At 43.6% G+C, this 13,450-nt stretch overlaps 1 protein-coding gene across 1 annotated transcript in view; it reads left to right on the top strand.

Annotated features, from left to right (window-relative positions):
• The window catches only part of LOC142560040 (HEAT repeat-containing protein 3), a 62,083-nt gene that overhangs the window by 25,938 nt on the left and 22,695 nt on the right, over positions 1 to 13,450 (top strand). The window contains 5 exon segments of the mRNA XM_075671809.1: positions 7,793 to 7,887; positions 7,961 to 8,070; positions 11,361 to 11,489; positions 12,119 to 12,150; positions 12,153 to 12,260. Coding sequence (XP_075527924.1) covers positions 7,793 to 7,887; positions 7,961 to 8,070; positions 11,361 to 11,489; positions 12,119 to 12,150; positions 12,153 to 12,260 — 474 coding nt within the window.

The raw sequence follows: 13,450 nt of genomic DNA, 5'->3' as shown, positions 1-13,450 counted from the left end.
CACACACTTCATACCAGTAACACAAATTTTCTTGTTGACAGGCATTGTGTATATGTTTGATTCAGAAGAAAATGCATTACTGTAATGCAAGCAGCTTGGTGGGAGTTAGGCGGTTTGTATTGTTTAAGGAAGAGAAGAAAAAGTAATGCTGTAGATGTTCTTTTTAATATTCCCTTCAGTCTCAGTGTACACATTTGTGTATGCTACTTATATTTGCCTGTTCTGTCCAGTGATGGCATGGAAAAAAAAACTGGACATTGAGCCGCTGATAAATTGAATCCCTTGTATACTCACTGTGGCTCTATTTGGCTTTAGTGCACTGAGTACTGCGGCAAGTACTTTGGTGAAGGCACTACCATGTTTGATGGGATGTACAGCATGCTGCATCATTTTAGCAATGGTGAAATAATTGTTTTTCCTTTCTTGTAATGCTTGCTGTCAATATCTAACTTGTTCACATGCTGTGAGTGTTCATGAAAAAAACGTGATATGAATGACTGCACATTAAATTGAAATTTAATTATTCTGTAATCATGAGGACTCGCTAGAAAATACACAGAGCATCATCTTACGACCTTGATTTTATTTCACTGGAGTGTTGTGCCTTGGAAAAAAATTGTATAACTTTGACACGTTTATCAGAAGTCCTTCAAAATTAGTGACTGAAGGGAATATAGCTTTGATGCAGAATGGCTTGCATACAAAGAAAGTTCCTCCCATACTAATTCTGACGCTACTGCTATTATAGTCTTTCTTCCACTTATTTCACATTCTGTTGGGTTTCAAACAGATGATGGGATGCTTTTGGGTGCCACTGCCAAGGTTGGTGGTGCCCAGTGCTTGTGATTAGCCAACTGTACATGGCCACACATAGCCCCGTGGTATAGGCGAGGCCATCAGCCTTCAACGTAAGTGTTTAAGGGTTCGCCGTGTGCACATGGGCCATCGTGCCATATTGCCGTCCATCATTGACCCGAGGTGCTGACTTTAAATATACAACAACACGCCGATGGCATGCACTGCTTGCCGTCTTGAGATGCCCTTCTGGCGTAGGCACAAAGGGCATGTTGATTATCATGGGGGGACTCATTAAGAATAGATGGGGCCGCGCACGCTCGCGCCACGATGACGGGAAATATGAAGCGCTTCCAGAGAGGCGTGCGTGGCCTCTGGGACCTGGTGGTGCGCGCTGCATGTCATGAGGATGTCCGGCCGGTCGATGAGTGAGCCATCCCCGCGGCCCTGACGACACTGTTTGTAGCGTGGAATTAGTGCCGTCTCGTGGCCTGGCGTTTCCATGACTGCCTTCCACGTTATCCTCGAAGCTTTTCTCATTGACCTTTATTTAAAGTCCAGTTTTAAAAGTGTGCAATTCAGCACCGATTGGACGGGGATTGTGTTCTGTCTAGTATGTACACCTTTTTGTATTTTTATTACTCCACTCCTATCTTGGTCCTGACCGGTCCGGTAGTATCCCTAATAAATAAATAAGTAAATAAATAAATAAATAAAGTATTTATAGTAATTCAGCATTTATTCTTCAGCCTACGACAGTCACCTTGAAAGTTAATGCGTTCGAGTGATAATTTCCATTGCAATGTTAGTCTGGCTGTTGCCCTCTGCCACATTCCGCCTCGTTTGGCGACACCTGCATGTGCTGAATGGCGCATATTAATTGAAAAGTGCAGTGTCTGTCATTGTGAAAATGGCGTCCAGGGCCGCTCCATAATGATGAGCAGTTTCACCAGAAAAATGCCTTGCCGTAGGCTTAAAGTTTTCATTTTCCCTGCGGGCGCTAGGGCCTGGTAGACCTACCACCCTCTTTAGAAGAGCATGCATATATGCTAACGCCTTTATTTTCGAAGTGTTTCACCCGGGGTCTGCCGAAGGAGATTATGCACTTATGGATTGGTGGTCTCTGCCGTGGCCTACGGGAGTGAGTGAAGCCAGTGGCGGCCATGTTGCTAGATGAAAAACAGTGCGGCTCCAGCATAGGCAGCTGTGGTATATGCGCGGCACTCCCTGGGTTTGGGTTCCATGATAAAAAATAAAAGTGAAAACCCTTTAAGAGGTATATCAGTCTATGATTATGTGTCACTGTTCTCGAAAAAAATAGTCCTGCGTCGATTTATTGCTGCAGACTTTGAGAAAAGCTATCAGCAGGGCGCTTCGCCAATTGTGCTTCCTCGCTTGGTTAAATTATGAATGGTGTCTCCATGCAAACTAAGCTTGTATGACGTGAGTGCATAATGAACATTTGCCATTGTTTACCCACTAATTGACGTGAAATATTGTCAGGCACTGTGCATAAACACTGAATACACTTCCTGTCCGTGAATATTTGACTAAATGGTACCACCACCGTTTCATCTGTCGGGAGCGTTGTCACATTCTTGTGAGCATTTGGAAAAACTGTACTGAATATTTTGTATCTGCTGCAGGTAGTTCCAAAAAAAAACATTCACGCAACTGGAGGCCTTGCTGAAATCGCATTATTATATTAATAATTACTCTTTATTCTAGTGCACAACATTGCGAGCTGGTTTACACAAGTTGCCACAAGCTATATATGCGTTTAGCATTCTAAAGAACTTGAAATTCATATGCTGAAGCTAGAGCTTGCATCAAGAACTTCACTGTAGACATTCTCCTATATTTCATATGTGCTGAAAAGATTTATGCCACTCATCCATCCCGACCAGAACTTGTTATTGTAACACATAAGACAACTGAAACATATCAGTCAGAAATGCTACACGGCAGAAAAATTTCCACTTGACACCGGAACTTTTTCAATGCATAACGTTCGCTGTACAAGCTTAGTTTATAAATCAGGTTCTGTTTCATTAATTTTTAAATATAAAAATCTTGAAAGCAGGTAAATTAGCGCAATAAAACACAGACACAAGAAAGGGAGACAAAGACAAGGGCTACTCACAACTGTTTAATGGCAGCGAAAGATTTTACAGACATATCCTTTAGTCATGCATGCACAAACAGAACAGTATGAAGAGGCTCATGTATACCAAAGGCAGTTGTGCAAGTTGAATTCAAAGTCGAAGTAATGCGATAGACGGCTCACTCACATGCCCAATCTGTTTTTCTTGATAAAGAAGGCATTTAGTGCAAGCCTTACAGAAGCGTTACCGCTCCTGCCTAGAATGGTCATCTCCGAAAATCGAGCATCACACCCACACGCGGTAACATGGGCCACCGTATGTGTGCCCTTATCCTCCTCCTTGTTTATTTTTTGCGCATGTTTTCTTAAGCGGTTGTTTATGCAATGTTCGGTTTGGCCGATGTACAACTGCCCACTAGACAAAGGGATGACATAAACAACCCCTCTAGAGCACTTAACAAAGGGCTTCTCATACCTAGTGCGGCAACCCTATGTGCTTTCACAGCAAACTCGAGGGCACAGCTTCAAAAGCTTGTTGGGCGCAGAAAAAACAAGAAGCATACCATTATGGCTTGCAACCTTAAAAGCTGTGTGACACTTTGTGCACATAGGGTATAACTTCCGGCATCAACTTCGGTCGTTGGACCTCTGCTCTTGCCTTTCATGCTCCAAGCTTCACTTTTTGGAGCAGAATCTCGGCTACAGCATTGACTACCATCAAAGAGAAACCAGCTTCCAAAAAGCGGCCTATTTGGTTTGAGGATCTAGATGGTTTGAGAAACTAGACCGCATTTGGTGCATGCACGATTTGCGGAGAGCCGATTCCTTGCACAGCATTCCTACTGCTCGTTTCACCACCTTAGAATGTGCAGAATCATCAGGCAGTAATTTCTTCAAGGCCTGTACAAAGGACAAGAGCAGATTTATTAGAATGCAGAATGCATTATTAGAGAACAAAATTCATTACCTGCAAAAATTGCTTTGAAAAAAATCATAGTTTTGCTATAAGGGTGAAGCAATGAATGCGATAGCAACATATTAAGATATTACACGAATTGTAAGACTCGTAGCGGTAGTGGCAGTATGAATTGAGGTAAATGTAAGCGAAGTAAAAAACGAGCTGTTGTACTAGGGGTCCTCTGATGGAATCCTGCCATCAGCCAATTTCATTTATGTTTATTAATAAAGCCAACATCCTTCTTAGTAACTTTGCCACCACTTTTCCGTATCAGGTGCGTTTCAAATCTCTTTCCTGGGCTGCTCCCGGAGGTAGTGCACAGCTGCCAATAAAATCACATTGTTTTCAGCTTTGAGCTCTGCTATTGTTTCACTCTTTTAATGTTTAAGTCTGAGAAGATTTAAGATAAAAGGCAATGCGCTGTCGGTGTTTTGTTTTGTGACATATTTTTGTGGGCTGCCACTCTCAAAATCCTGAGGAACAATTTTGTCAAAAACGTAATACCTAGTATCCGCAAATATAGTGATCGAATGGTGTGGCAATATAACCAGCATATAGACCCTTTCACTGTTTACAGACATAGGCCCTGGACGGCTTCCGGTTCTGCTCATTGACTTAGCCTGCTAAATTTAGCGAGCAAGAAAGGCATTGGCTGCGATGTTGCGTAGCAGGAGTGCGGTGAAATCTAAACGCACAGATTTTCAACACTTTTCCTCTGTACATAACGACAAATTTACAAGTGAATGTTGCGGTAAGCTTATGCGAAAATTTTATGTATTAGCCTTGAATGAGCATGTCTTTTATCTCAATACTTTAAAATAGACTCTCCACACAGTAAAACAGCTTAAAAACGTGCTTTGTATTCTGGTACACTAGACTGATAAAGCCCGTGACCGGAAGTTTCTTGGGACCCTCCATGGTTGTTTAGTGGCTATGGTATTGGGCTGCTAAGCACAGCTAAGGCTGCTAAGTCGCGGAATCGAATCCCAGCCATGGCGGCCGCATTTTGATGGGGGTGAAATGTGATACACCTGTGTACTTAGATTTAGGTGCATGTTAAAGAACCCCAGGTGGTGAAAATCTCCGGAGTCCCCCACTGCGGCATGCCTCATAATCAGATCGTAGTTTCGGCACATAAAACCCCATAATCTAATCTATCAAGTTATTAGCGGCCGCACTCTTGCTGCTGTTATCACGCGAGTGAACCCGTATATACCGCATGTCATATAGCATGGCATGGCATATAGTATACATATACATAAATATATATGGAACCTCACGGCAAAGTCGACTGCGAGGACGACGGCGAAAATTTGCTTGGAGTGATCATATAATTGCCATCGCAATAAAAAAATTTTTACAGCCTTCGAACACCTAGGTAAAGGTTTAAATGAGTCGTTGCACCACGTGCTAGTTGACCGCGGCTGCTTGGCCGATCGACATAGTATGTGCAGGCAGCGCCTCCTATATAGCAGGCCTGTGCACTCTGTTTTCTGACATCATGCTACTTGGACCGAAATTTCCATTGCGAAGCCCAGCTTTACCAAAGTGGTGATGTAAAAATGACGACGGGTTACTTGGGAGCGTCTCAGTTAGATTCTATGGCAGTCGGCTGAGGTAGCATAATGTCACAGATCGATGTGCACCGCCCTTGTGCTCTCTAGGAGGCGTTGGTACAAGCCGAAGGGCACAGTAGGGTGGTCAAAAACCTGCTTCACGTTATCATGCACATGTGGCCACGAGCGCGGTACCGAACTCGCTCCTCGGTGCGGCTTTTATCCGTCAGTACATGCCGATTCTTGCACCTTGGCCCACACCTGTCAGCTTTGGGACCCTTTGCTGTGCTGTGGAGGGTGGCAGCTGCCAACATCCGTGTGTTCGTTCAGGCAAACCGCACTAGGTATTAGTTCGCATAAATTAGTGCACTTTGCAGCTAACGGTGAACAGGCGGCGCGCTTTGCGTACCCGAGGCCAGTGTGGATCGTGTTCACCTGAGGATTACCTCTCTACTGGATCAGGGAAACACCTCATGAGAGCGCCTTCCTTTACCCATCCTATTAGGTGGGGAACTGAAAGAAATGAAAAAGAGGGGTGCAGTCGTGCCCGGAGCCAGCTCCTATGGTCGCGGCACTGCAAATGAAAAGGGTCCTCTAGGGAGTTCCATGAAAGATTTGTATGCCGCGCACAGTGTTTCGCTGGTCCCAAGGGTACGCGGCGAGCGACATGCGTTTTCGCACGGCCACTGGTCTGGCCCCACGGCAGCGTGCTGTTGCCAGATCACTGGCGGTGGTGTGTGCAATTCCAGGTTTCGGAAGCATTTCATACCACACCACCTATCGAGTACTTTCTTTCTTATTTCTTTCTTTCTTTCTTTCTTTTTTCATTGCTGGGTTTGATTTCATGTCAAAAATATGGTTTATTTGCAAAGTTTTTCATTTTCATCACCACTATAAAACGGCACCTCAAGGGAATAATGAATGAGCATAAGAATAGTGCAAGATAAGACAAGGGCAGCTCGGATGCTGACTTCCAACTGATTTTATTGCTGGAAACCTACCGTCATGTCTTATTTTACAGCAATGCTGTTTATGGCTAGGGTTCTGTGGATTTTTCATGTCCGTCAGTAAATCTGCGTGTGCAAAAACTCGGCTTCCGAATTTGATGCAAAATTGCTTCATTCTATGCATAAGCTTATACATTTCCAATAGATTAGTTATCACTAGGCACCATTTTCAAGATCGGTAGACTCTCAGGTAGATAGTTTTTTTTTCTTTGCTTACGGGCTATGAGCCATTCATTGTCTTACGTGGCGGACAATTTTCTTGTTGGGTAGGCATAGAACTGCTTATGCATTTAATAACATAGGTGATACGAGAATGTGTGCATGCCTATCGTCACTCTTGCTTTATCAAAACGACCCCCCCCCCCCCCCCCCAAAATTATGACAGTTGGCCACTAAGACGACTATCATCACACTGAGTTTCATTTACTGTTCACAATTAGGTAGTTCGCAGTGAAGTTGTAATAGTTATGGAATTTCCGTCTGCTGTCAATACATGAGCTTCTATGGGAGGAAAATGGATAGGCCCATGTTTGTCTGCTAGGATAAAACTCTAGTCCTTCCAAGTTTCATTAAGCTGATTAACTAAGAAGTATGCTAAATGGCAATTACAAACAAATGTGTTTTGTTTCGTGCACTCATTTGGCTTTGCTATGCAACCACGTTCACATCATGGGTTGGGGGTAAATTTAAGAGCACAGTGACAGCTTCACTGGCATTCCACCTTCACAGAGTGGATTGGCCCCCAATTTTTTCCACTATTCTTAATGAACCATCACACATTTGTCAGAATAATGAATGCTTTTAGAAGATCTTGGAGATGAATTGGGCAGAGTAATTTAGCCATGATATCAGCGCCTCTGTTATCAGAATAAAAAAAATTGTGCCGTGTAGTTTTTTCTTGCTAACTGCAATGTTTTGCTCAATTCATAGTAATTTCACCTTCCCTTCAAGTAGGAGTGAAGTCTGCAAAGTATAACTGTGGTACCTAAAACTTGATTATTAAGCACATTTGCATAGATGTTATGACCATGAAATCAGTCTTAAGGATTTAGCAATGTCGCTTTCCACCACGGCTACTCAATTCTCTATGTAAACACTGTCAAGTTGTAACCCTGGGAAATAATGCTGTAAAAGGGGCAAGACTCATTCAAGTGTTTTTCCCTTTTTAGTCTCGCCTCTTTTGTACTGGTGGGAAATAAATATTATTATTATAAAAAACATGTCAGGACAGTCCCTTAGAACCTTGTTTCATTCTTTGCTATGTTTTGATAACTGAGGTTCTGCCAGTGACATTTGGGTACCCCAGCAACATTGCTTGTGACATTAGCGAAGGTTCTTATGGCACTGAAACTTATTTTCCTCTTTATTGCAGTACAATTCTCCTTGGAAGCCTGCTGAATCACAAGAGAAAATAGATTCAAAGACTGAAGTTTTTTATGAAGGCGTACATTTATTGTGGAATTTGTGGTGAGTGCACCACATCTGTGCACCTTTTCACAGGTTCATTGTAGCTACTATTTTCTTATGTCTTCACTTGCAGTGAGAGCAGTGAAACCTCAGTGTCTGTATTCAACCGAGAAAGGTTATGGACATTGCTGCTTCCCTGTATGGATGTAGGCATATATGGCACAAGGATAGCAACAGCTGTAGGTAAGTGCCATTCCTCTTATCCCATGCTGCTCCTGTCAAGAGATTAGAGAGTTGTACACTCCATATGCTGTAGGCATATTCAGCCTAAAGCTCCCATGCTATGAAAACGTAAGAAAAATGTTTTCACGTTCACAACTGTACAAACAAGGCAACATTTGCTACTTGTTTGCTCCGAGTAAACAATGCATTCTCTCTATGACAAGAGTGTAGCAGGGGAAGTAGGCACTTCTGTTAAGTTTATTCTGATTCAATGCTCACACATTGAGGGCAGTAGTGACATAGGTTGGAATGCTAGAAACGCTCAATATTGTCATGTAGTAGCGGCGGTGTGCAGGAAGGTCAAAATAATGTGTCGAAGAACAATAAGCTGATGCAGTTTAGTGGGCAAACTTGTGCCTGCAAATAAACTCGGCGGCAGCGGAAGTAGCAAGCTTGAACATCCGGTGTCGAATTGAGACTGGCAGCTCACTCATTCGTTACTGATAGCTTGCTCCAAGAACCTTGTAGCATCCGCGTCAAGATTATTTGACCGGTTTATCTAACAAAAGTTCAAGGACACATCAATAGTATAATATCACTGCGCATCGTTGCGCTACAGCAAAAACACTATAACAAAGCGGCACGGAAGGTGGGCGGTCAAAAACTACAGGAGCGCACGTGGCATTGCCTCCCTCCCCCCTCAGGAAAGAAATTGTCCCGATGTTTTAAACAAAATAAGGGAGCAAAACATGAAAGTTGGGACTGTGTCACTCCGTTGGGAACAACTTCATGGACAAGTGATGCTATTCGCCGGGTAATATTGTAGGGCCCGAAGTACCTGCGAAGCAGCTTCTCACTCTGACTGCAGTGGCAGATTGGCATCCAGACCATAACACATTCACCGGGCATGTATTCTTGGTCGCATTGTCATAGGTTGTAATGGCGCATGTCGGTGCATTGTTGTCGTTTGATGCATGTTCAGGTGAGCTGGGCGAGCATAACTCTTGTTGTGGCAGTGCCGTGTAGTGCTACGGGTGTGGCATCAACGTGTAAGGTTGAGGGCGGGTTGGCGGCCTGTAGGGTTCCCACTGCGAGCTGGCTGGTCATGCTTGGCTTTGCAGTGCAGATGTTTAACTCATGACTTCGGGTGTTGGTCCTTCTGGCTGCAGTACCTGCGGTGCCCGTGGAGTTGAGCCTAGGGCTTGTTGTAACTCCTCCCTATTAATGTCAGAGAAGGATGCTACTTGTGGTTGAATTGTCGGGCAAACTTTCCCAAATTTTTCGCAGATGATATGCGGATAAGGTCTCTAAGGCTGACTGCGTCGATTCCATTGAAATCCGTGTCGTGGGTTTGGACTGCGTCTAGGTGGTGTTTGTACTGTCGCCCGCAGATGTGCACCTTCTCGATTATAGCTGCTTCAGTGATGAATTCCTCGACGGTGGTTGGAGGGCTATGTATTCACCTGGCGAAGAGTTTCTGCTGAACGCCTCTCATGAGGTGACGGGCCTTCTTATCTTCAGTCATTTCTCTTGATGAAAGAGACACTTCAGTTCTTCTGCGTAGACCGTAACGGTCTCGGTTGGCCATTGAATTCTCATCTCAAGCAAAAGCTCAGCGCATTCTTCGTTCAGAATGCTGTCCCAGAGGTGAGGGTTGCTTTGTGGTTTTGTCCTTGCAGATTCTTCTAATGAGAAGTACACAATTTGCAGCTTCTCCATGTTGGGCCATCAGTTAAATGTTGTGACCCGTTCAAATTGACCGAGCCACTCTTCAGGGTCGTCGGATGTGGCTCCTCGAAAGGTCGGTGGCTGCTGTGGCTGGTGTAAGATGACTGGGCCAGTTGATGTGCTCACCATCGGGGTGATCATTGCCTTCTTCACCTGATTGACTGGAACAGGCAAGGCCCTGAATTCTGGTGGCAGCTGCTGCCCTCGGCAGCTTCTTTGCAGCTCCTCAGTTTCTGCTTCTTGGCTGTGGTCCTTGATGGCATGTAGTAATGTCACATAGTAGCAGCGGTGCGCAAGATGGTAAAAATAATGCATCAAAGAGCAATAAACTGATATAGTTTATTGGGCGAAATTGTGCCTGCAAGGAAACTCGGTGGCGGTGCAAGTAGCAATATTGAAGGTCAGATGTCGAATCGAGACCGACAGCTCAATTGTTCGTTATTCTTGGAGCATGCACATAAAGCTACAACAAAAATGCAATAACAAAGTGGCGCCAAAGGTGGGCGGTCAAAAACTTCAGGAGTGCACGTGGCAATATCTACACGGGTGAACTGTTCTGTGCACTTTGGTTAATTTGATCTCGATGAAAGCAGGTCATGCTCAGTAAGTCTTATTAAAGGAAACAGCAAAATGATGGAATTTTTCTGCCGTTTCAGTTGCACAAGAAATGTCAGTTTTTCCAGAAAGGTAAAGCATTGATTGCGGTAGCAAATTATTAGACCGCTATATGAATTAAGGTTAATATGGCTGTGTAAATTGCAGGGCCAAACATTCGCTTACTCTCCAAATTAACAAGCATGGTGTCGCGTGCACAGGCAAACATGAACATATCTTACTTGATGGCCACACACACTCACTATCAGAACGCTACCGTGATGAAGAGCGGCACTAGCGGCGAGCGAAAGCTTCATGCTGCCACTAGTTTCAGTGCTTCTCCGAAACTTGAGATTATGCAACGTGCAACGCTAGGTGCCTGAGAACACAGCACAGACGAAGCCACCAACCATCACAGCTCGTGTAGTTGTTGTACCTGCTGCAGATTGCCTCCAAGATAGAGCACGTGCGGCTGCTCTCAGCCACGCCACTCACGCCCACAGCTGGGCTAGAATTGGAAAAGAGAATTGGAGAAAGGAACAAGTGGTCCTCAAAGTTGATCAGCTCCTTGCTGTTCGTTGCCTATTCTGCTCCCTTATCATTGATTCCTCCCCACCCCACCCCTCTCTCCTTTTGTGCATAACACCTGTGAATTTGTCTGTCCCTGCTTCCATTGTAAATTAAAAACAAAGGAAGAGACAGCTGCTAGAATGAAATAGCTGCACTGTTTGCACATTTAGAAGACAATGCTTCTCCCCTCTTTCCTGCTGTTATGCACTGGAGGTGTGTACATTGGGATTGAACTAATCAAAGGCTTGGCCCATACATTGAATTGCCACTGCCAGACCCTTCAGACAGATTTAACTAACCAGCATCAAATTAATGGAATTGAAGTGTATGTGTCCTTCAGTTCCTTCTCCCCCTACACCCCCCATCCCTCCCCAACATATAAAAATTGTAAACGGCAATTTCTGTGGTGTCTATTGCAGGCCATTGCTTGCATGCTGTTTCTGAGGACAATGCAGAGCTGGCTGAATGTCTGAATGACTTTGAAGCTAGCATTTTCAAAACTTCATCGGAAGATCCCGGTGTAATACTACTTCAGGTCCTCTCAGCAGGTAACACATGCAGTATTTTTTTCACTGAGCTGCTAAATATTATGCACCTTCCTTGACTAATAAAGATTTGAAATAATTTATAAGGGATTACTGTGACAGCATAGTGCATAGTATGGAAACTATGAGAGTAGGGATGGAACTAGAGGAAACACTGTACTGGTTGTCTGCACAGTTGAATTTCATGAACTCAATTTTGGCTGGGCATTCATGCTTGATGCAAATTTTTAGAAGTTCGAATTGAAAAATCTTATACAAAAGCCTAGGCACCTTTTTAATGCTTGAACACAGTAAATGGAATCTGTGTCTTGGTGGCCATGGAATTCTGTTTTTGAGCATGAGGTGGCAGGTGGTGATTCTTGGCTGCAGCAGCTGCATTCTAATGGGGGTGGAACACAAAAAATTCTAAGCTATCAACCATTTGGTGCATAGTAAAGAAATCCAGATAGTCAAACACCACTTGTACTTTTAACACTTTGTGTAGTAACTAGTCCACCGTTTGTACTCTGTGAAGGAGGCAGGCATGTTAGATATCTAGGTTAAACTGCATGCATTGCAGTTTCTGCTGTGATACATTTCAGAGAGGCCCATCTAACCCTGAGCCTTCCCTCACTTGACTTTGTCCACTGCAGGGATCCTGATAAATATAAAAGAAGTTCAGGAAGTTCCCTTGGTGCCTGCTGTGTTGCACTCATTCCTGTTTTGGCTAAGGCACTGTCTCTTCCAGTGCTTGATCAAATAAAGACGTTGTCAGAGAAGGTGGCTGAGCTTCAAGTAAGCTTTTTATATGTTTTATTGTTTAGTCACAAAAGTTGTAATGGAAGCTCTGAACTTTTTCCAGTAAATATGGTGTTCAGAAACGCCTATTCAGAGGTTTTGTTGCTTGTTAAAGATCTCTATTTAGTCTGAAATATTTATAGAGAAGCCTTATAAATGTATGATCAGTAATGTCCTTTCACCAATGACGGCCGTCTCATGAAGCTTGGCAATTTCAGTACATAAGTACATTTCGACTGCATGCTTCCCTAGTGATACATGTCTGTTTACTTGCTTTATTATTTACCATTTGTCCTCAGTGTATTTTCCCTGCTTCACATGTGCTGTGAAGCACAAATCACGAGTGACAGGAAAGAAATCTGTTGCTGTTGTTTTGCCACACACCATTAAACTGTATATTCTGAACTCTATGAAGTGAGCCATTTGCAGCCGCACCGCAGAAATAAATTCCAAACACGCATCTTCTGGCTCTACCCTGGACACATAATCTTGTGTCTTTTAAGAATTCTCCTTCCTACATTTCTTCCTAGTTCTATTTACATGCTCGTTGATGCTGTATATTAACTGTTATTATTATACAGATTATTATTAATAATAGCCCCTTGAGACTCTTGAGCCATGGCAACGTATGCAGTATTAGACACAGCCATTGAAAGAACGAATTTTTTGTGTGTGATTTGCACATTCGATTCTAAGCATCTTAAGAATCGTGTATGCACCTGTTCTTGCAAAAGGCAATCATGCATCTGCAGCAAGATATGTTTGTTTGTTTGTTTGTTTGTTTGTTTGTTTGTTTGTTTGTACTGTCAGTCCAAGGATGGACCATTACAGGATTACAAAGACGGCGCCGAATAAAACAACACACGAAGAAGGGGGACACGAGACAGCACGTAAGCGCACTAACAAAGTTGTTAGTGCGCTTACGTTGCTGTCTCGTGTCCCCTTCTTCGTGTGTTGTTTTATTCGGCGCCGTCTTTGTAATCATGCTTAACCAACTAGCCCGCCAACACGTGCTCCATTACAGGAGTGGATAGAAATACAACAAAAAAGATAAAAAATATCGGTACAATAGCAATATTAGCAATAATAGCAATACAATAGCAGTCCTGTAAAAAAGTGGAAGGAAGCCACACCAGCGTTCCAAGTGCATTTCCAAAATTGGCCGTGTGGCTGGTTACAGTGGCACC

Source organism: Dermacentor variabilis, chromosome 1, assembly GCF_050947875.1.
Source record: "Dermacentor variabilis isolate Ectoservices chromosome 1, ASM5094787v1, whole genome shotgun sequence".
Lineage (NCBI taxonomy): Eukaryota > Metazoa > Arthropoda > Arachnida > Ixodida > Ixodidae > Dermacentor > Dermacentor variabilis.
This window is presented reverse-complemented; position numbering and strand designations above follow the sequence as displayed.